Consider the following 24,180-nt stretch of genomic DNA (forward strand, 5'->3'; position numbering starts at 1 on the left):
AGGGATGAAGCCAAAGCCCGAGGACTTCAGTCCTGGGCGGTGGAGTTCAGGTAACAGGCCCCCCTGCCTGGAGCTAAAGCCTTTGGCTTTGGCCCCCCACCAGGGGTGGTGGGGCTTGGGTGGGCTCAAACTTCGGTCCCTCCTCCTGGGGTCGTGTAGTAATTTTTGTTGTCAGAAAGGGATCACGGTGCAATGAAGTTTGAGAACCCCTGCTCTAGTCTGACCTCCCACACATTGCAGGCCATAGAACCTCACCCACCCACTCCTGTAATAGAAAGAACTGTGTGGTACTTACAACTGTTAACTCTCTCTCAAGAGAAAGCAAGCAGGTGTTCATGGGCAAACTGTGAAATACACAGTGAAGGCAGGGAACTGTGCAGCCTGGAAATACCCTGGTCAGAAGGGAGAGAGGTGTGGGTCTCTACTCGAGAGAGGAACAGCTAGGGAGGTGGAAGCCTGAGATTGGGTGCCCTTGCTGGACTACTGAGGGGAAATACGGGTACAGTTGCCCTGAACTGTGACAGCTGCACTGTGCAATACTGCAAGGGGGCACTCTGTTAAGGAAGCACCAAAACATATTTGTTCTTTTTTAGAGGAAAAAGGGAGACAGTACAGGTCAGTTAAGTAGAAGAAGAATCAAAATGAGGTCACATTAGGTTCCTATATACTTTGGTCATGAAACATTACAAATGTGTAAAATGGCCAGATCTCTAGATATTAATAAAAAAAGAGATTTTTTTTCCCCTCAAGCTGTTTTAATGTTTCAGGATAAAAGGAACAGTATGAAAGATGCTCGTTGCTTTTTATCATTGCATAGTTCCACAGTCTTTAGCCGAGAGAACACCTCTTACTATTTATTACATTTGCTAAGGTCAGCTTGGATGATGCTCTTGCTGTCATTTTTTGGCATTACAATCTCTGATCCAGTGGAAAGACTTTCTTTGTGCTTGTTCCTTTGCAATACTCTCTCTTTGAAAATCTGCTAGGGGGCCCATGTTTGGGGATCCTCAAGGCAGGATGCCAGGTGTATTAATTTGTTTCCCTTCTTCTTGATTGCTTTTGCTTTCTCTCTTTATTCATTCTTGACAACCTGAGTGCCAATATCATTTTGATGGTGCCCAGGAATGGTTCATTTACCATTGTTCCTGGGGTTAATATCATTTCCAGGTGGGGTTCTCAAAAGCACTGAACATTGGCCTAACTCTGCTTCTACGGGTGTCACTGGAGCAGAATTATGACAACAATGAGCGCTTTGGAAATCCCACTGTCTCTTTTTAAATATTTGTGTGAACAGTGCCTCGCTCCTCCAGCGGGTAGGTACTTTATAAATTGAGCTGCATCTTCACTAGCAGTTTCCCATCCAAGTACAAATCCAGACTCACCTTGCTGAGCTTGTGATATCTAACAGGATCCCAGCACAAACTAGCGTACTTCAAGTCCAGAGTCACATTCTCTATTGATGCAATTCCATTGAAGTCAATGGAATTACACTGACAGAGCAATTGTCTCCACATTGTTTTAGCCAATGGAATCTGCAGAGGACAAGACAAGACAGAATGAACCCTATTTTTGCATGTATCTAATTCTTAGTGAGGGATCTTTTTCTACAGTATTTGAATATCCTGAATCTATTCATCTGTGAGGTTAAATTACATGTCATGCTACTTGGCCTGGAATTAGAGCCCCACATTAATTACTTTGCACAAGCTTCCTTTTTAATCATTTAATTGTAGGTATCATTGAGCCCTCCGGGTTTCTTAAAAGCTTAATTCCTGACATGAATAAGTCTTTGACTAAAACTCACAAATAGATTTAAATATTAAAAGTAAGCCATTTAGATTGGGAGCAAAAAAAGTACATTTGTACAGAGAACATAAAAGAGAAAATTAAGAGTCCATTCATTGTGTTATGTATACTTTCTTTCTAGCAATGCACTTTTGATCTAGACTGGCTTGCAAGCTTTTCAAAGTTAGGCTAATCAGAGCTAGTGGTTACTTGATTCCCAACGTGATAGCTTATGTGACTTAAGTTTGCTGACTGATATTCTAATACTTAGAGCCCATTAGATCAGAAGCCTTATCTTTCACTCTTTGGAATCTGCAAAAATGCACTGTTTTCTGTGCATAGCAGGTATAAGAATAAACATTATAAGGGCCTAAATCAAAGCCCATCAAAGTATTTCTAGCAGTCTGAGGGTCATTTAGCGACTACTGTGTGTACCCAATTCTTTGGCTTCTCTTCCAAAGCTGTCAACAAGGATTACTCATGTGATGTAGATACCAGTCTGCTAGGATCCAGACAGAGGTCACCAAATTATCTATCACCAGGGACTAAAGAGACATTAACAACTGTCAGTCTCTATCACCATGGGTTGTATTCAGACTCTTAGAAACATAGAAATTGAAGGCTGTGTATCCAGGTCACCTAAGCTAGTAATTCTTAATTTTTCCATACCAGAATTCCTCCTGTCATCTAGCCAGAACCCTCTTCCCCTTTAGCTATATGGAATGGGCATGGTGTTTGTGACACCCCCCCATTCCCCCACCCTGAAATGTGTTCACTATGACTCTGGGGTCACAACCCCCAAGGCTGGGCTGACCTAAGTTGTTCAGTCCTCTAATTATGGTTTGATTGAAAACTCTGCCTTTTGAGTTTCTTGATAGGTATACATAATAGAATGGTGCACAGAAATCAATAGGGATCTATATTAGCCTATCAGTTTGTGTAGGATTTTCACACAACTCCTTTTCTATGTCAAGCTTCGGTTTAGAAGCAATCTTTAGGAAACGCGAGTTTACTTCAGAAACACTAGCAAATCTTCTACTCTAGCAGAACTACAGAATGCAGCTCTAATTATTATTACCATAAAGAAATGGTAAAATTGCAGTGTACCAAAGTATAGACAATAAAACAAACAAGAAATGGCCTGTAACAGGAAAAAGTAGTACAAATATTAATATAGTGGTTTAGCCTTAGGCCATAACGCAACAGGAAAAATTAATGAAGCTGCAGAAGTTGCTCAAAATACATGACAATTTAGCTGTGATAAAACTGAATCTCAGTGGTTTAAGAACAGCTGCTTGCAATTTTTCAGTTGTTCTACAATGGCTAATAAAATAATCACATTTCAATTTATGCTATATCTTGAAATCAATTTGTACACAATGAAGTTAAGGCAGCAAAAATAAACTTCTATTTTTCATCATTAATTTATCCTTTAGAGCTCATTATTAAAAAATCAACTAAACATTGGTTTTTAATTTAATGTGTAAAATGCTTTAGGCCAAAACTTTTAAACCCGTATGCCTAAAGTTAGATTTCTAAATGCATATTTAAGTACTGCGGGTCTAATCCTGCACCCATCAAGGTCAGTGACAAAGTTCCACTGACTTCAGTGGAACAGGATCAGACCCAAAGTAACTAATTATATAGCCTTATTTTCAAAAGTGCTAAGCTCTCACCGCTGACTTCTACAGGTGCTGTTGGTTAAGTTAAAAACTAGAGCTGTCTGGGAAATTTTCAACAATGTTTTTCATTTAAAAAATACTGATTCATCTAACAAAAACTGTTCATGGGAAAGGGTGTGTTTTTGGGGTCAAAATAATTAATTTTAAAATAAATTTATAGGTTTGTTTTTTTAAGATAAAAATTGAAATGAAACATTTTGAAATTATCAAACCAAAATGTTTCAATTGACCCAATCAAAAATTTTCACAAATCAAAAATCTGAAAACATGTACCTCTACCCTGATATAACACAACCCGATATAACACGAATTTGAATATAACGCGGTAAAGCAGTGCTCTGGGGGCTCAGGGCTGCGCACTCCAGCGGATCAAAGCAAGTTCAATATAACGTGGTTTCACCTATAACACAGTAAGATTTTTTGGCTCCCAAGGACAGCGTTATATTGGGGTAGAGGTGTCTTTTGAAGATTAACTTTTTGTCCCAATTCAAGATGAGAAATGTTTTTAAAATCTCAAATTCCCATGGGACAGGAAGATTATACTCCACAAATGAGAAATATCCTAATAATGATTAACTTTACATTAATGTTTACTAAAGCATTGGTATAGCATAAAATAAACAATGTTTATTAATGATGCTCCGAGAAGTTTGTCTAACTTGTACAAATATGTGATGCTCTTGAATAAAATGGAGCTGTGATCCACCTAAGCAAAGAAATGAAAGTTTTATAAAAGAGCATAAAGAGAAGTTAGGTTTCCCTGGGAATAAATTTTCTTTTTGCAATTGAAAAAGTTCAAACAGAGCATCCCTTCACACTCCTATTAGAATGCAGACCAGGAAAGTCAAAAGCTCTTCAAATTTATTTTCAGCTACTGCTATTAAAGTTTTGCAACCCTTACTCAGAGAACTATAGAATCAGGCTAGTTCTTTGTAACTATTACCATCAAGGGCACTTATAAAATTCTGGAATTTAAAATGCTCCCTTTGGCCATTCTGTTTAGTGCTTGATCGCAAACCCAGTGGAAGTGACTTTAAGTCTCAAAGACTTTTGAAGTCTATAAAATTGATTCATCTTTGAAAAATTGATGTAGTGAGATCTTGCAGATGAGCATTTATGCAACCTATACATTTAGGCATAACTTATGTCTCTCGAAAGGCAGTGGAACAGGGGAGTACCTTGAGGGGTTGAGTACTATGGGGAAATGCAGTATGTCTTTGTAAAGAGCAGTGGCTCCTGGGGCTTGGAAATCAGGCTGGGCAGCAGAATTAAAAGGTGTAGCCATCATGTCCCCTGCTCTCACTCAAATGCAGAGCTGTCTAAACTTACTAGTGCGCATGGTCCCCAGAAGACACGTTCTCCTCCCAGCACCGTGCAGAGAAGCAGCCCTTGGTCGGAGCACTCAGCTACCAAAAGCCTGGCTGGCAGGCTCCTTCCTTCCCCCACTGCCTCTGGCTGGGCTGGCGCCCTGGGAAAGCCCAAGACTTTTCGGCCCAGGGCACTTGCCAGGAGGAGCCAAGCCCTGTGTGTGCCAAAGCCTCGCGCAGCGCTGGCACAGGAAAGCCTCTCCGCCCCTCAGCTAAGCTCTAAAGTATGCGGGGGAAGTGATTTCCAGCCTGTTCCCACCCTGAACCTGCAGACTCCACAGCAGCCCCACAAGGCAGGGGCTTAGCACCCTCTCCCCCACCACCACCACCCTAGGTCCTGCCCCCAGGGACAGCGGGGCTGCTCCATCCCTTAGGTACCCTCCCCTGCTGAGCCACATCTCTGGCCAGGCTCTGCGAGATGAAGGCCCTGCAGTCAGGTTCCCTGGGCCTTAGTGCACAATGCAACCTTAGGGCCTAACCCCTTCCTGCTTAGGCTGTTGCTGGGGGACAGGAGGCAGCTGAGTTATGGCCAGCAGCAGCCTGGAGGTATTCGCTGCCTTTAGACACTGTGCAGGGAGGCAGGGACAAGCTGTTTCCAGCCATGGGGGTCGGGGGGAGGGAAGGGCTGAGCTCTGCAAAGACATAGGCCAGGTCATCTCTTCCCCGACTCCTCCTCCCCTGTGGCTGGAAGCAGCTCCTGTCCCTTCCCTCCCGCACAGGGCCGAAAGGCTGCTGTTGGCCACGTTCTAGCGTGAACCCTGGCAGGAATCTGAGGGGGGATGCGATTCCCGCATGCCCCCCACTTCATTGCCTTGGGAAGACACAGTGCCAGGTACCAGGAAAGGTGGGCTCATCCCAAGGGTCCAGCCAGGCACGGAGGGCGGAGAGCACCCACCAGGCAGGGAGGGTAAGATCGGTCGGTCACACACACACACCCCCCCCATGTGAGAGATGGGTATGAGGGGGGTGTAACTCTCCCGGTGGGGGAGGGGTGTGTGTCACCCCTCCCCGTATGGACCCTAAAGCCTTAAAGACAAGAAGGTAAATAAAAAGAAGCCAGCTATGCAGTATTGATTTTTAAAGGGGGCTCAGTCAACTTGATGTTAATTTGAATGTTTGTATTGCATAGTTCTGATTGATTGCTGTCAACTTTGCTTTAATATGAGTAATTTTACCAGGTGTCCTGTATTCCGCATAGGGAAATATGGTCATCCTAGTCAGGGGATACACACAACAACACAGAACTCTTCACCGTGTGCCTTCAGTGAGGACTCAGATCAGTGTAATTGAATCTGGGATTTTAGTGTGGCTGTGCTAATTTATACTTGTTTCTTTGCCTAAGTAACATTACAAACAGTGGTGAGCTGTAGAGAAAAGCAAGAGAACTAATCACTTTTGTCCTGGGGTTTTCCTGTATTCTTGTGTGTTCTGTTCCTGTTTTCAAAAAGATGATTGCTCTATATTACCTCTGTTTAATCACGACTCTGCCATAATGTGTGAGAGTCAAAATGCAGAGTAATGGAGGAAGACAGGGATTGAGTACAATGATGCCCCTTGGTGTGGTGGACCTACACAGCAATTCCTTAGGTGGCAATAGTACCCCCTTCAATCTAAGTGGCACCATTTAACTCTTAAAAGACTGATAATGGTTCCCTTCCAGCTCTTACCCCCCCCCCCGTTAAACAAGATGTCCACCCCTGCAGAGACCAGTTGCCACTTTGCCACCCCCACTCCCCAGCTTCTCCACTGTCTCATCTGCAAGTTTCCATGTCAATTCATCTTCACACGTGCCTCCTCACATAACCTGTTCCCCTCCTGCCTGAGCATCAGGCAGGATTAGCCTGTTAGGTGCAGACCTGGAGATGGAGGAAGGGGATTCCTGAAGCAGGGAGGCAAGACAGAACTCCTCAGTCAGACAAGTCCTGGAACCTAGCCTGAGAATATCACACAGTAACTATGCTTTACCATGGAAAGTAAATGGACAAACTGATAGTTTAGATAATGATATATATCCTTTCTAATACACTCAGGAAGAATGAGCTTTTTGCTATAAGTTCATAGGAAATTGGTGGACCAAAAGTGAAGTAATTAGTTTGGGCCAGGTAGTGAGTGGGAGGAGCCTTCCTTCCACCTTTCAGGGTCTGTGTACATCCCTATCCTCAGTGATGGCCGTGATTCCCCCCCCCATCCCCCTCCTTTCTATTCCCTTGGAGACTCCTACCATCCCAAAAGGGACAAGGAGGAGGCAGATACCTTGTTTCCCAGCACCATTCCTTGCAGCAAGGCCGAGGCAGTGGGGACAATAAGTTGCATGATATGTGTGTAGTGCTTTGAATACATAAAGACCTAGGTAAGCGATCAGTCTGCAAGGTCTTGAAGGCTAAGACGTTTTGATTAAAAACAAAAATCAGTGGAGCTGAAATAACTGTCCTGCCGATACTGCTGTATTGGTCGGAATGCTAGAGTATGAGAAATGTGGTACGTGTTGTTTTCTTTGTCCAATTTTAAGAATGATGTTCACTGCAGTATCTTTTTTAAAAAAATCTGCTTCGTTCATCATAGTCCAGATGGATCCGTGCACAGTAAGAACTGTCTGTGCCAGGAAGTGCTGCTCATTCTGTTCTGCTGGCCTGTGCAATGAGGCCTGATATGTATTTCATTTTCTCCTGTTTCCCTTTTTGGCCCATGTGTGTCTTCATTTCTCCTGGTGAAGTGGCACTTCCACATTATACATTTCATTAGCACCCTGCATGCACCTCCATATTTTTTCTGCCTCATTTTTCTACACTTGAGATTCCCCTTTTTAGTTCCTGAGATTCATTTACCCAGTAGGGTTCCTTTTGATTATTTCCACAAATGTATAATGATACATTTTTAATTTTTTTAATTATACTGTACAATTTGAATAATGGGGAGTACTGACAAAAAAGTGAGTATCGAGGCTTCCCTACCCATTGGTATTATCTTAATCAAGTTATAAAAGAATAAAATAAGTGTATTTGGTGTTTTAAAATAGTTATGTCTGTAGTTAGAGAAATGACAAAATCTTTTACCAAAGTAATCAGCATTTCTTTTCACTTTCTTAGGTGAAGGTTAGACAAGGAAAAGCTCATTTGGGCTATTCTGCTACACATACAGAATAAAACGCTGCATCATGTATTAAGGGGGAAATATAAAATGAATGGGAGTTAGGCATTTAACTGCAATTTATGCCTTTCAGAATCTCCTCCCCATTCCTCCTGGAATACTGTATACAGGTCTCATATCCACATTTTTTAAAGGCTATTGAAAATTGGAGAGGGTACAGAAAAGAGCCACAAAATGCCTTACCCTGGAGAAATTGCCTTATCATGAGACTTAAAGAGCTTAGTTTGTTTAATTTATCAAAAAGAAAACTGAGAGATGACTGGGGAGAAAATACAGGCTACTAGTGGGCTATTTAGTCTAGTGCAGAAAGGCACAACAAGAACCAATGGTTGGAATGTGAGGCCAGAAAAATTCAAATTAGAAATTAGGCAAAATGTTTAGCAGTGAGGATGATTAACCACTGGAACGTAGTAAATTCTCCATCTCATGATGTCTTCAACTCAAGACTGGGTGACTTTCTTACTATCTGTTTTAAACCTCCTGCACCTACTGCTTTAAAGTAGAATGCAAGGAGTTCATATGGGGTTTCTTCACCAATGCATTCATCTCAATTGGTTGTTGATTCTGAAACATGTTGTCACAAATTTAAATGTTATCATGAGTAAATATTTCACTGCTGATCATTTTAGTAGAAACATCCAATCAGTGTGCTTATCAGATCTCATCACATATCCTCTCATGTGCCAGAAACTCCAATTCATCCCTAGTCAATTATCATAACCTCTAAATTGCCCTCATGGCAATCTCTAAAATGCAGATATACAATGTCAAAATCTGTGACATTGAAAACTGCAAATTTAGGGAGCAGAGTAAACTAAAATCCATTGATGGTGCTATTCACTTTCATATTTAATTCAGTAAATTCAGGAACTGATGCAGAATGTCTAATATATTCCACTGGATTTTTCAGAAAATAAAGGGCCTTGCTACAGAATTTAATCAGAAAAATAAGAATGAAAATTGGGACTTGATTAAGAACACCCAAAACCCACAATCAAGGAAGAAGGTCATATTGGTTAAAAGTCTAACTTGGTTTAGAGGGGAGGTAAAGGGAGCTTATTATATATATATATATATATATATAATATATATAAAAAAACAAAAGAAAGGTAGATAGTAATGAATATAAAAACCAGAAGCTAGGAATTGTAGAAAATCGATAAGGGAAGCAAAGGGACAGGAGGAGATAAATCTCAAAATGTAATTGTAAATGGGGAATCATGTTTCTAGTTGGGTCCCATGGAGATCGGTTCTTGGCCTATCTTATTTAACATTTGTATCAATGACTTGGATGAAAACTTTATCAGTAATAATTTTAAGTTTTCAGGTGACACTAAAATTTGGGGACTGGTAAGTAATGAAGAGGGCAGGTTACTGATACAGAGCAATGTGGATCTGTTGGTAAGCTAGATTCAAGCAAGCAATAGACATTTTTAATATGGCTAATTGTAAATTTATGCCTTAGGAATGAAGATCATACTTACAGGATGGGGGACTTTGTGGGAAGCAAAAGAAAAAGACTTGGGGGTTGTGATGAATAATCAGAGGAACATAAGCTTCCAGTGTGACACTCTGGCTAAAAGAGCTAATGTGATTCTGGGAATGCATAAACTGGGGAATCTGAAGTAGGAGTAGAGAGGTTATTTTACACCTGTATTTGGCACTCGTACAACTACGTCTGGATACTGTGTCCAGTTCCGGTGTCCACAATTCAAGAAGGCTGTTGATCAATTGGAGAGGATTCAGAGACGAGCCACAAGAATGATTAAGGATTAGAAAGCATGCCTTATAATTAAGGTTACATTTTAGTCATGGGTATTTTTAGTAAAATGGACAGATCACAGGCAGTAAACAAAAATTCACGACCTGTGACCTGTCCATTACTTGTACTATATACTCCTAACTAAAACTTGGGCCGGAGGTGCTGGGGAGGGTGGCCTGAGACCATGCTGGGAGGGGGGGTGGACAGGCAGCAGCACGCAATCCTAGACCCCTGCTGGTGCTGGGGGTGGGGCAGGTAGTGGCGCATGGCCCGGGACCTCCGCTGGTGGTGGGGGCGGGCTGGCGAGTGGCAGCCCAGGACCCCCACTGGTGCTGGGGGGTGGGGGGGAGAGAATGTGGCGTCATGCGACCTGGGACTCTTGCTGGTGTTGGGGCCGGGCGGCAGCCCGGGACCCACATTCATGCCAGGGGAGGAGGGTTGCCGGGGCTGGTAGGCTCCCTACCTGGCTCTGTGCATTTTCCCAGAAGCTGCCGGCATGTCCCTGCAGCTCCAAGCGCTGCCCCCATCATGAGCACCTGCTCTGCAGCTCCCATTGGCCAGGAACCGCAGCCAATGGGAGCTGCAGGGTGGTGCCTGCATGCAGAGGCAGCACACAAAGCCACCTGACCCCTCTGCCTAGGAGGAGCTGCAGGGACATGCCAGCCGCTTCCGGGGAGCCCCCCTCAAGGTAAACACCGTCCCGCACCCCAGCCCTGAGCCCCCTCTCACACCCAAGCTGCTGCTGCTGCTGGCCAAGGGGCTGCCCGCCACACTGGCCGATGCAAAATTCACGGAAAGTCACGGAATCTGTGACTTCCGTGACCTCTAACAGACACGCAGCCTTACTTATATAGTAATGATAGGCTCAATAAGCTCATTCTATTTAGCTTAAAAGGAGAAGGTTAAGGGCTACCTTGATCAGTTTATCAGTACCTACATGGGGAACAAATATTTGATAATGGTCTCTTCAGTTTAGCAGAGAAAGGTATAACGTATTCCAATGGCTGGAAGTTTAAGCTAGCCAAATCAGACTAGAAATAAGTTGTAGATTTTTAACAGTGAGAATAATTAACCATTGAAACAATTTACCAAGGGTCATTATAGAGTCTCCATCACTGGCCATTTTAAAATCCAGATTGGATGTTTTTCTAAAAGAGTTGCTCTTGGAATCATAGCGGGAAAGTTCTAAGGCCTATGTTATACAAGAGGTCAGATTATATGATCAGAGTGGTCTGTTTTGGCCTTGGAATCTGTGAATTTAAATATCAGAGTACATGGGGTCTTGATTAAATGTCATTAATTTTGCCCCTGTAAATTAACAGCAGATTAAGAAAATGAAGAGAAGGCAACAGTCCCCAGGTAAAATTCCCCAAACAAGTAATGGGGTAATCAGATAATTATGAAACACTGCTGCTATTCTAGAGATGGCAGATCAGGTACAAATAAAAAAAATACTAAATACATCTCAGTTTGGTTTTGGATTACATTTCCATAGAGAATAATCTCAAAAAGGCTCACAATGCAGTTAAAAAACATCAGGTAAACATCACAGAGCAAGATAATTAAAGTTTCTTTTTCCAAATGAGAAGATTTTAAAAGGCCTGTGTCAAGGTTCCTTCCCCACTCTGAACTTTAGGGTACAGACGTGGGGACCTGCATGAAAACCTCTAAGCTTAACTACCAGCTTAGATTTGCTTTTGCTGCCACCACCCAAATGATTTATGAGTTATTTGGGAAACTCTGTCTTCCCCCCCAAAACCTTTCCCTCCCTGGGTAGCCTTGAGAGACTCCTCCACCAATTCCCTGGTGAATACCAACCCAATCCCCTTGGATCTTAAAACAAGGAAAAATCAATCAGGTTCTTAAAAAGAAGGCTTTTAATTAAAGAAAGAAAGGTAAAAATCATCTCTGTAAAATCAGGATGGAAAATAACTTTACAGGGTAATCAGATTCAAAGAGCCCAGAGGAACCCCCTCTATCCTTAGGTTCAAAGTTACAGCAAACAGAGGTAAACACTTTAGCAAAAGGAACATTTACAAGTTGAGAAAACGAAGATAAACCTAACACGCCTTGCCTGGCTGTTACTTACAAGTTTGAAATATGAGAGACTTGTTCAGAAGATTTGGAGAGCATGGATTGATGTCTGGTCCCTCTTAGTCCCAAGAGCGAACAACCCCCAAAACAAAGAGCACAAACAAAAGCCTTCCCCCCACCAAGATTTGAAAGTATCTTGTCCCCTTATTGGTCCTTTGGGTCAGGTGTCAGCCAGGTTACCTGAGCTTCTTAACCCTTTACAGGTAAAAGGATTTTGGTGTCTCTGGTCAGGAGGGATTTTATAGTATTGTACACAAGAGGGCTGTTACCCTTCCCCTTATAGTTATGTTTCAAAAGCTCAAGTTTCTTCAACACCTCTCCAAGGTGAATTCATTCACTTATTCTCCTGTCTGTTTCTGAGAATACCTGCTGCCAAGTGGTAGTTTTATCCTCTTTACAGTTATCACACCACCACTTAGCAACTGAGCCCTACAGCAAGATGAACTGAATAAGGAATCAATTGACACATTATTAAATGATCCAGCAAGGGACTGTACTCAACTAATTCCACATTTTTCCAGGCTATGCTACTTACAGAATGTAACCTATTAATCTAAACAGGTGTAGATTTTCCTCTTTTTAACAGCTTTTGAAAGCTTTAAGTTAAAAAAAAAATCTTTCAGCACATACAAGAATCATAGGAACATTTAGTTTAATACTAGATCTTTTTTCAACTCATTTAACTTTTCTTGATTTGAAAATGAGCTCTCTAATACTTGCTCCATGTGGGTGGATGCTGCAATTTGAAAGAAATGATTTTTGATAATGGCAAAAATCAATACTCAGCGTCTTTCAGCATTTGATTGGGTGGGGGAAAGGTAATGCCTATACTTTCTATCTGTGCACACACTAATAACCCTACACAGGCTTGGAATACTTTTGTATCTCTTATCCTGTTGAGAAGGTACACTGCATTTTCATCCAAATGCATATAAATTACACAGCTGCAAATCAGCATCTAATTCTTGTTTCGCCACTTAGCACATCTTGGACTTAATCCTGGGAGGTATTTGAGTGCACTCAACTGCTGTTCACTTCAATTGAAGATCGGGGCAGTCAGAATGGGCCCCTTAATACCCACCCTGCCTATATGATGAACAGAGTCCCCTAGTTTTCCATTTTTCTGCTCTTAGTCAGATCTTAGTCAGTTGCAGAAAATATAGAGGAAAACAGATCATCTTCAGACTTCCAGAAACAAGCAATAGGGCTGGCTGAAAATTTTGAGCAAATGCAATTTTTCACCTTAAAGTGTCTTCTTTTCTCAAAATTTTAAACCTGAAAAATTAATTTTTTGGTTTTGTTGTTTTGGGTTTTTCAGCCAAAAAGTTTGGTTTCGGGGGAAGGAGGTAGTTTGATTTTCTGCAACTGGAGAGAACATTTTTTTACAAGAACTAAATTTTTTCAACACATTGTGATGAATATACTTAAGCCAGTATCTGCTTTAAATGTTTAAAGTAATTACATCAAATGAAGATAGATTTTCCTTTTTTCCCCAAAAATTTTTTTTTCAATAAGTAGAATGTACATAAGGTGGTCTTCTGTGCCACTCCCTCCTATTGTTAAACCTGCTCCACTCCTACAAACCTTTTTGCAGGCATGTAAACTTTATTGACATCAATCAGTAATAGTATTCATGTGAATAAAAAGCTATAGGGTAAGATGTATGAGGCCAAATGCAGAGCAGTGCTGAGTATCTGTGATTCTCATTGAAATCAAGGCGGCAAACTGAGGCTCATGCTCACTTTTTACTCACGCAAATTCCCACTGAAGTCTAACTGAGCAAAAGATCTTGGGATTTGACTCCTAAATAATTGCAGCTAAACAGCACTTCCCTGGATATGGGGCCATATCTAGCAAGGAGCCAGTGATACAAATACAATACAAGGAAGGGAGATTACAGACATCAGGGAAATTAAATTACAGAGGTGGGATTCATTCCTATAAACACCACAAATGCACATACAAATAAGAGGAGAATATAGGTAATTTCAACAGGATAAAGACCCAGCCCATTATCCTTTGTCTGATCTATCAACATCTTTCCTGTAGCAGCCATCTACTCATACTTTATCTATATATTATCTTATCTTTTGCTTCACATAACAGTCACATAAGATTTGCCATGATTTTCCAGGCCTAATGAATGCATTGGTCCATCAAGACCAGTATCCTCCCTCTGGCACCAATGACAGGGCAGCTTGTGATGGTAGGAAGCAGGGCTCAACAGCTCACTTCCACTTTGTTTTATATTCCTCATGCTCATGGTTCAAGGTTTCAGCCAGCCAGTGGCCGTGGTCACAAAGAGATTTTATTTTTCACCAATGTATTCTGGGAGAGGTGGGGTTTTTTAATCTCCTGCCTCTGAAATATCAGAGATGGCCACGACTGAAGTTGGGACATTGTGGGTCAGGGCTCTGAGGTGGCAACAAGCATTCTCTCTCTCAGGTGCTTGCCTGGCTGGTTCTTGCTCACATGCTCAGGGTCTAACTGATCACCAGAAGTGGGGTCGGGAAGGAATTTTCTCCCAGCTCAGATTGGCAGTGGCTGGGGTGGCAGGGCAGTTGCCTTCCTCTGCAGCATATGGGTGTGTGGAAATTGCCAGGATTATCTGGGTATATCTCAATTTCCCTACCATTAGGGAAATGCACTAGTGTACCTCAGTCCCACCTATTTTCTGCCTGTGGCATATAATAGTCTAATTTCCTGTGGACTGAAATACTGTGGTCTAATTTTGGTTGTTGGATTTAGTGTGCAGGTGCTGGGCAATGTTGGTGCCTTGTGATATACAGGAGGTCAGACTAAATCTAGTTGTCCCTTATGGCCTTACTATGTGACACAAAGAATAGCACAGACATGTAGGGAAAAAATCAAAGTCTAAGGCACCTAGCAAGGAACATAAAAGGCAATAAGAAGAGGCTCTATAAAAAGGAGGAGGAGGAAAGTGTAGGTCCTCTATTTAATGGGGAGGGAGAGCTAAAAACAGAGTACATCAAGAAGGTTGAGGCCAGTTGAGGTCCCAGAGGACTGGAGAAGGGCAAACACAGTACCTGTCTTTAAAAAGGGAACAAAGAGGACCTGGGGAATCAAAGCCTAACTTTGATACCTGGAAAGATACTAGAACTAATTATTAAACAATCAATTTGTAAGTACTTAGCGGATAATGGGGAGGGAAGCTGTAGCCATGATATATCTTGATTTTTAATAAGGCTTTTGATTCAGTCCCATGGGACATTTTCATACACAAACTAGGGAAATATTCTAGATGAAATAACTTTAAGGTGGGTGCAAAACTGATTAGAAAACCATACTCAAAGAGTTATCAGTGGTTTGCGGACATATCTAGTAAGGTCCCACAGAGGTCAGTCCTTGGTTGGGTACATGTCTATATTTTCATTAATGACTTAGATAATGGTAATGGAGTGGAGAGTCCACTTATCAATTTGCAGATGAGGCCAAGCTGAGAGTGGTTGCTAGCACTTTGGAGGACAGCATTAGAATTCAAAATGATCTTGACAAATTGGAGAACTTATCTGAATTCAACAAGATGCAGTTCAATAAAGGCAATTACAAAGTACTACACTTAGGAAGGAAAAAATCAAATGCAAATTTACAAAATGGGGAATAACTGGCTAAGGCAGCAGTACTGCTGAAAGGGATGTGGGATTTATAGTAGATCACAAATTGAATATGAGTCAACAATGTGATGCAATTCTGAAATTAATTAAACAAAGTTAGGGCCAAGTCCTGATATCCCCACTGGGAGTTTTCCTACATAAAGATTTCAGAATTTGAACCCTGCTTTATACAATGGTGTATGCAAAATATATTCTGCCAAATGTTTTCCATGAAAGTGCAGAGTCTAGCAATGGTTTATCCTTGAGAGGAGTAGTGTAACTCCCTTTAATGGACTCAGTTCCCTCTTGATATACTATTATCATATGCTAAGTATAGCTTCTGGCAGTATCAGAGGAGCTTTTAATGGTTTTTGTTGTCATGATGTTTAAATAAGAATTTTTTTTTTAATGCCAAGCTATTACATGAGACTTAAGAGATACATTATTACTCTCATATATCCCGTGTTTCATAAAGGATCAGCTAGTTTTAAAGAACCATTATGATTAAATGTAGCCATAAGGATAGTACACTTCATTATTACTGCTGCAGAAATGCCAAATGTTTCCAGTCAGGGATCAAGGTGCCATTTTACTAGGCCTTGTGCAAACAAATAGTACAAAGCCAGTCTCTTCCCCAGAGAGCTCAGAATCTAGGATTTAAACAAGACACAACAGGTGAATAAACAAAGGCAGGCATAAAGGTGAGAGAACAAGGTAGCAGTAGCAAGAGGTGCATTTGTATAAATTAGTCACAGGTATTTGGTTGCTAGCCTAATCAACGCAACACATTATTAGTTTGTAGGCACAATGGCAAAAGTATGTTTTATGGAGAGATTTAAAAGAGGATGGCAGGTGAGTAAATTATGTGATCCTTCGGAGTCTGAGCCGGCCTATTCCTGAGTTACCTCTGAGACCCAGCCTGCTTAAACATGATGAATCATCCTTGAGCCAGAGAGTGTGATGAGTCATCAAAGGCAATTACCTGCAGGTCTTGTAATAGGCCCTATGCCATTCAACCAGGGTTCAACCAATCCACAGGCAAAGACCCATCCAGGTCATCCTGGCTCCTAAAAGAAGCAGCCTGTCCAATCTACTCCACATTACTACCTGGCTGGAAGTTCTCTCATTGCCAGTAGCTTCATTTCACTGCTCCAGCTGGCCCTTGTTCCTGTTCTAGTCATGCCGGTTTCCATGCTAGACAGCCCCTACTTCATTCTGCATCAGCCGGCCACCTGGTGCTGTGACAAATACAGAACTGCAACCTTATTAAACGATTCCAAATGCTGAAAACTCCAATTCAGAATTACAATTCTCAAGCTGACAGGATAACTTATGGAGACATTGTGAAGTTATTTTTCATAACTATTAAATCCATTTGTTTCTGTCTGTTCATAAGCTTGAAAGCCAGATCTGCTTCCCTACCAGAACATTTCCCCTCATTGCACGTGTACATGCTCTTATTATTGCTGGGGTTTTCAGGAGTACTGGGCTGCTGGGATTTAATTTATTTTTGGAGATAAAATTGCTGATGCATTCAGGGGGCCTTATTCAGTATATCAGAGGATGTGCTTTCCAGCTTTCCTTGCATTACAGAAGTGAATAAAAGGGCAAGGCCAGATGATAAATTATCCATGGAAACATTGTGACTAGCCAAATTGGTAATTCAGCCACAATATTAAAAATGACATTGTAAGAAATCTCTTGTATTGGACTTAGCCTTCACCAGAGAGAGTCTTGTTTTGCATCAGTTGTGACACCCATTATTTAGGTGATGGTAACTGAATGGGACATGTAAAATAGCGTTAGGCATAGTACAAACACATGCCCCACGCCCCAAAGAGCTTGCATTCTAGAATGTAGATGTGGGGCAACAAATGAGGGAAGGACTATACTATAAGGTTGGGGAAAGTCAGGGTTTCATAAAGATTGTGTGAAATTCTCATCAGTTCTTGTACACTTGGTGAGCAATTGTAAATGTGTATGTGTGTGTGTATATATACAAATCTTAGCTCACTTCTTGTAGGCTTCACAGCAGAGATGAGTTTTTCAGCAGAATTTGAATGAGGAAAGGGTAGTGGCTTGGGCCCAGATACACAAATGAGACTTAGGCAAAGTGACACTGAGCCTCACAATGCTTAACTTCTAGGTGCATAGAAGAATCACTGGAACCACATGGTGATCCATGAGCCTTAGTTAGGCTAGGCTCTCTATACAGTGAATGGGGAGGAATAGATACCATATAATGTGATCCACAAAAGCCAGCAGGCTAGGCAGGAAGCTGCTCAAGGCAGCCAATGGGAGATGCTGACAAGATGGGTGCATGCTAAGCCCCACTCCTCTGAAGGAGATAGGCACCTAAGACCAGGTTTGCAGAGAAGTCTCTCTCTCTCTGCCTGTGATCTGCAACCTGGAACCCCCTCCTGGAGTCACTTGGGTTAGGCGTCTAAGTCTACTGTATTGAGAATGAGTTAGGCACCTGCCTCACTCCCCACAAAACAGCTGAAGGAGGTGCCCACCTTACAACTTTTAATCTAGTGATTAGAGCACTCACCTGGGATGTGGAAGACTTTAATTCCACCCTCTCAGCAAAGGAGAAAAGTGGGAGCTCCTGTTCAAATCCTCTCGGGAGACTGTTCTAACTACTGAACTATGGGATATTCTGAGGTGGGGTTCCCTCTATTTCTCCTGTTGAAGCTGTTCTATGTGGCTAAATACATCACTAGGCCAGAGAGAGTGAGAATGACTCTGAAGTCTGGCAACTAGGGTATCAATCGGGGAGGTGGGAGATTGAGGAGCCAGTCCCCCTGCTCCAAGCAGTCTTTGTTTGTCTTCTATACAACTTGCCTTCTAGCAACCTCTGTCTTAGAAAAGTGTGTGTGTAAGTAATGTCTAGTTCCCCTTGTATTCTTTACTCATGACCGCATGTCAGATGTCATGGAAAATCTGCAAAGCTATTCTTTTATTAGGTCTGCATCTAATGCTTAGTTCTAAATTTTGCCCTGCGAATAAAAATAAGTCAAAGATTTGTTCTGGGTACCATACACATCTGTTTTGAGTGTATGAAGTTACATAAAAACAGAGAAGGGAGATGTTTCAAAACTCCAGTTGATATCCTGGCCCCACTGAAGTCAATGGCAGTTTCAGTGGGGCCAGAATGTCAGTCTGTGTTCCCAGTTTAAAGAAACTGTACCTTGCAATATTGTGACTCAAATACTACAGAACATTTTGAAAAACTGTTATAAAAACTTGGGTAATCTAACAAAGGTCATGTAACAACCAGCAGTATAGTTATCTGTCATTTTGATAATATGCAAGTCCTACAATCTGGCTAGAGTTTTCATGATAAACTATTGATCACTTTTTTTTGTACAGTAGAGCATTTGCAGCAGTAAAATCTGAAGCATGTAAATTTGGATTGTATTTCAGATCATTGATCTTTGTTAATCCTTGTAATGAGGAAAGTAGATCTTACTGTAACATCTTTTCCTATATAATATACTCCTATAACTTTAGAAACAGGGGAGAAAAAAAATCTGTTTGGCTTTATAATCTCAAAACTTTCATTCGACTCCCTGAGGGCTGTGACAGATTCTTAATATTGTGCTAACCTAAGTACAATGGGGTGCTACTAAAAATATTTGCCAGCATTTTCAAACCTAGATGTTTAAACCCATATTTAGGCACCTAAGTAACTGGCCTGATTTTCAGAGGTGGGGAGCAACCTCAAGTCCCATTAAAGTCATGTGAGTGACTCCGCCATCACCTGCTTTAGAGTGCAACATGCCTGAGGAGCACCTTGATTGCAACCCTGTGATCCTCTGAGCTCCTGATCTAGCCCTTAAGTAAGGGCCCTGGAGAAGATTGGAGGAAGCTTTTTATACCCTCCCTTCCTCATGAAGTAACTGAAAAATTAGCATGTTTAAACTGGTAATGACTTGCTCTGCTGGTGTGCAATTAATGCTGCCTATTATTGTACTTTATAAAAAAAATGGCTCCAGGTCTCCCAATATAAATGCAATTCACCCAGGCTGCTGTTCTGTATGTTTAATGTACTGTTTTTCAAACAATTCCCAAGATTCTTGCCTCTCTAGTATCTGTAATGCTGGTTGTGTTTGTTTTCTGTTCACAGGCTGGACTGCAGACATTTTGTTTCCTGGTGTTTGCTGTCGTCTGTCTTGCTGGAGCTACTTACCTGTTTTTTGTCCTGCCCGAAACAAAAAATAAGACCATTAATGAAATCAGCCAGGCATTTGCCAAAAGGAATAAAGTGACTTTAGAAGGGCGGGAGATGAGCCAGTTTTCATCAGAAACTAAATCAAGTGAAGAACAAGAACATAACTTCTCTTCGACACTGGAGAATGGTGAAACTAAAAGCAGTATACTCTAAGAATTCAGTGTTCTTTGTATGGGAAAAAAAACCCATATGCTCTGCTGATTTGGAAAGCATGTGATAATTCTAGCAGTTCCGTATTTGTGTTATTAATACCCCGTGTATGTGGTTGTTTTTTGTTTTGTTTTGTTTTGTTTTTTTAACTCAGGGGAATATGGGCATAGGGTAAATCAGTGGCAGCTGGGAAGGTTTTGGGGGGAAGCTGATATATGAGAGACAGACACATCTGGTGGGAACAAGACCCAGAGTTTCCAGGAAACCTGTGGAGAGGATCATCAGGTGGCTGGAGGGGGATGGGATCAGGACTAGGAGAGGGACTCTGGATTAGCAATGGGAACTGGGTGGAGGGATCCTGAGCAAGGACTGGCTGATCAGCATGCAACTAAAAGCAGCAGCTGCATGCCATGGGTGGACCTATATGCTCGTGGCAGAGATTGGGTGCGAGTCAGTGGCTGTGAAGAGAAGGAGAGGCAAATTTTATTTCTCAGCTTTTCCCAACATGCTATTAAAATTGTACTTCAAAATGAAAGGGACACTATCATGGTATCTTTTCCATTTTTAATTTTAGCTGCTGTTCCTCATAAGAACCTCTCTCGCTCCCACTGTATCCAGAAGATGGAAACTGCAATTTATTTCCATAATTACTGACGTGCTTTCTCCCTCCATCCCACAAATACTGGCAAGAGCGCTGGATTGCTTGCACTGCATTTCTATTGTTTAAAGCAAATAACAGTGAAGCATTTGTTCTGAAAACAAACTCCACATATTCTGAATTCATATTCTGAATAGTGGGCTCTGGGGAGATAGGTACAGTAGAAGAAAAAATAATCAAATATTGAGGTGTCCAGACTTTAACAATAGTAACATTTTTTAAAAGCACAAGTTCTATTTTCAAAAGTGATTTAGGAGCCAAAGTCTCACTGAAGGCCTATGGGACTAACGCTCTGAAGTGCCTAAATCAGTTTTGAAAATAGGGCTTAGGCTCCTAAGTCTTTTAAGTGCTTTTAAAAATGTTACCCAATGTCCATTTAATTTCATGACAGAAAAATAGGGGTTTCTGGTTTGTGATGTTTACTCTTCCTGATTCTTAGTGTTTTTTAGGCAAGTAATGGCTCACTTTTTAATATTTTTCAATTGTTTTCCTTGAATTCCTTAAGTACCTAGGTACTATAGGGATAAGCACTTTCTAAATAAAATAATAAATCCCATCATTTGATATAAAAATAACAAATCCAAAGTACTTAGCAGTCCTGGGGATAAGTCCCCAATGAGTATGTGCAATCTTTTAGGGTGAGCCATGTTTCTCTATGGGCTATTTTGCACAATGCTAAAATTGTAAATTTTACATGTATATTTTATTTTTAAAAAATTGTTCTTGGATGTTTGCTTTGGTTTTTTCAGGTTTTAACCTAATATGTTTTTAATCATAACCTAAAATAAGTTGTTGTTGCCAAATAATCTATACCGTATGCTGTGCTGTTTTAGCCATTTTGGATCCAGGATATTTGAGAGACAAGGTGAGTGAGGTAATGGCTTTTATTAGACCAACTTCTGTTGCGGGGAGAGAGAAACGACCTTTCCAATTTACACAGAGCCTGTCTTCAGATCTGGGCAATGTACTCAGAGGGCACTGCAGTTGGTCCGTGGTAGCTAACTTGGGCTCAGCCTATGGGGCTGGTTAATTGCAGTGTAGACGTTTGGGCTCAGGCTGGAACCTGGTCTCTAGGGCCCTGTGAGGTGAGAGGGTCCCAGAGCTCGGACTGCAACCTGAGCTCGGACTGCAACCTGAGCTCAAACATCTACATCGCAATTAAACAGCCTCTTAGTCCAAGCCCCGTAAGCCAGAGTCAGGTGGCACACACCAGCCGCAGGTGTCTGATTGCAATGTAGACATACCTAGAGTGTCACTGCTAAATACAAGGTGGAACAGATTGTTTAGCATAAGTAGTTAACATATATTTCAAGGGACTATTCAAGGTGAGGTGGCCAGTTACCACCTGTCCAGTTATAGGAGAAGGAAAGGGGGGGGGGGACAATAATCTATAGTCCCCCCTCAGTTCCTCTTCCCCCCCTCTCCCCTGACTGAAGACATGTTAACTGGATACTTCATCTTGAATGAGCCCTTGAAATAGGTGTTAACTACTTATGCTAAACAATCTGTTCCACTTTGTATTTAGCTGTAACACTGAGCCCATTTCCCAGACTTGAAGAAGAGCTCTCTGTAAACTCAAAAACTTGTCTCTCACCAGTAAAAGTTGATTCAATAAAAGATATTTCCTCACCCACTTTATTTCTCTAAATGCGATATACTGTGATTTGTATATTTGTGTACATACTACACATTAACCATTTCTAGAACTTAATTACCCAATAGAGCAATTTCATTGCTGGGTAATAGGAAAGAATGGATACCAGGTTATACACTGGGTAGCTACTGACATCAGTGGAGTTACTCCAGTGTATAATTGGGGTAATGCCATGGAGAATCAGACTATGTTTTTGCTGCTAAAGAAAAGTGTAATGAATCAGGATTATGCTGATGGAGAATCATATGTTAGGGCTAATCAAATCTTTAGGGGGAAAAACTACACAGATGTGTTTCCTTAAAGAAAGTACTTGAAACTGCATAGCTTTTGTGTGCAGCCTGTGTGTGGTTTTATTTGTCTTTATTTCTTGGGTTTATTTTGTTTTTTGCTACATGGGTTTAAAAAAAAAAAAAATCACCAAACCCAGTGCTGCTGGGTTGGTGAACAATACTAACATTTAAAATCCCAGTTCAAGCACAGAGGCCTTTCTTCTCTGTCTGATAGATATCTGGTGGGAGAATCAAGCCCTTTTACTCAACTTGAGGGGTACCTTACATCACAAGTTGGGCTTGCTCTCAGAGTAAGGTACTACTCCACTTGAGTTAGGTTGTCATAATTAGGCTCTTAATAATAATTATTAAAATTAATACTTTGTACTGCTCATCTTCTAAGCACTTGGTAGGCATTAATCGTTGATAATGTTGACATTTGATAAATGAACACTGTGTTGGCATCCTGATATCAGTTTTACTGAACTTCTGAAGCAAGGTTTAACCCTTCAATAATTGAATACAACCGCTAGCACTCTCATTTTGAGCTCGGCTATGCAGGTTCTTTCAGCACCTTTTTAAGACCCAAATGTCGTTCACCCCTCTCCTGCCATGCATACAAAGCATGCGTAAATGAAGCTTGGACAGAATCAGAGAGGGGTCAGGTGGACGCTCCCTTCACAACTAAGGGGCTTTTATAGTACTAGCAACTAGGGCTCCTCCATCCTCTCTATGTGAAGGTGCCATGACATATGGCTCCATTGGCCCCTCTCTTGCCACAACCTAGATGTGCACACATCTGCTGCTGCAGAGAGAGGCATCAGAGAAAAGTCTCCATGGCACATAAGGAGTGCAAATCCCTTTGTGTACTCCCCACCCCCATGTCCTGTCTCTTCAGAGCTGAATCACATCAGTTCTGCTGAGTTTAGGGCCTTCTGGGCTTGTAGGATGGGGAGCTGTGGAGGTGCAGTTAGACACCTGTTGATTTGCTCCAAATCTTTCTGTAAGAGAGCAGTACAGAGTGAAAATGTCAGCATCAGAGAATATTAATTCAAACATTCCAATCACTGCCTAGGGGATGTGGTTATAGTATATTCAAGCTTGGTTTCTGGGAACACCCAAGATTTGCATAACTCCCTCATCTCCAACCCCAAGGGTGGTTTTGAATTGTTCTCAAGTATTGCGTAGCAACATTTTCTCCCTTCTTATGGTGCTATAACTTCAATGATCAAAGGATAGAATGTAATATGGTGACAGTTTTTTCACTGATTTTTCTATTTTGGTATATTAAACTGTCTACAGCCAAACCTGTACATTTGTCAATGAATGTTCCACTTGTGCTTCTGTTTCGCTATATTCGGAATTAAGAATGGGAAAATGCTGGACTATGTGTCTGTTTTTAAAGCATATTAAAAGTGGATTGTAAGTGTGTCACTGATCAGTGAAATCTATATATGATGAGAGCCAGATAAAGTATAAGAGTTAAACCAACACAATGCCTGGTTCTGTTTCATTTCTGGAAAATAATGTGAGATTATCCAAAGTTGAATGTAAGGTATCATTACTCAGTTTTCAGTTGTAAAACCCACCTGAGTTTTTATGTGATTCATCGTTAAAATCTTCTATGTACAGTCAGGCCTGGATAGTGAAGTTATTTTTCAAACTCCATAGCTGGTTAGGTCAGAGGTCTTGGGAAGAAAACAAATCATTTTTGGACCTGTTTGTATATTGACAGAATACTTTGCTACAATATGCTTCTCAAAT

The 24,180-nt window shown here is 41.3% G+C and overlaps 1 protein-coding gene across 1 annotated transcript in view; it reads left to right on the forward strand.

Annotated features, from left to right (window-relative positions):
- The window catches only part of SLC2A9 (solute carrier family 2 member 9), a 160,147-nt gene extending 138,378 nt beyond the window's left edge, over positions 1-21,769 (forward strand). The window contains exon 12 of the mRNA XM_026648045.2: positions 19,581-21,769. Coding sequence (XP_026503830.1) covers positions 19,581-19,838 — 258 coding nt within the window. The 3' untranslated portion in view covers positions 19,839-21,769. The remainder of the gene's footprint in view (positions 1-19,580) is intronic.
- The last annotated feature ends 2,411 nt before the right edge of the window (positions 21,770-24,180 follow it).

The sequence above is a fragment of the Terrapene carolina genome, unplaced genomic scaffold, assembly GCF_002925995.2.
Source record: "Terrapene carolina triunguis isolate 2854851 unplaced genomic scaffold, T_m_triunguis-2.0 Scaffold66, whole genome shotgun sequence".
In the NCBI taxonomy this organism is placed as follows: domain Eukaryota; kingdom Metazoa; phylum Chordata; order Testudines; family Emydidae; genus Terrapene; species Terrapene triunguis.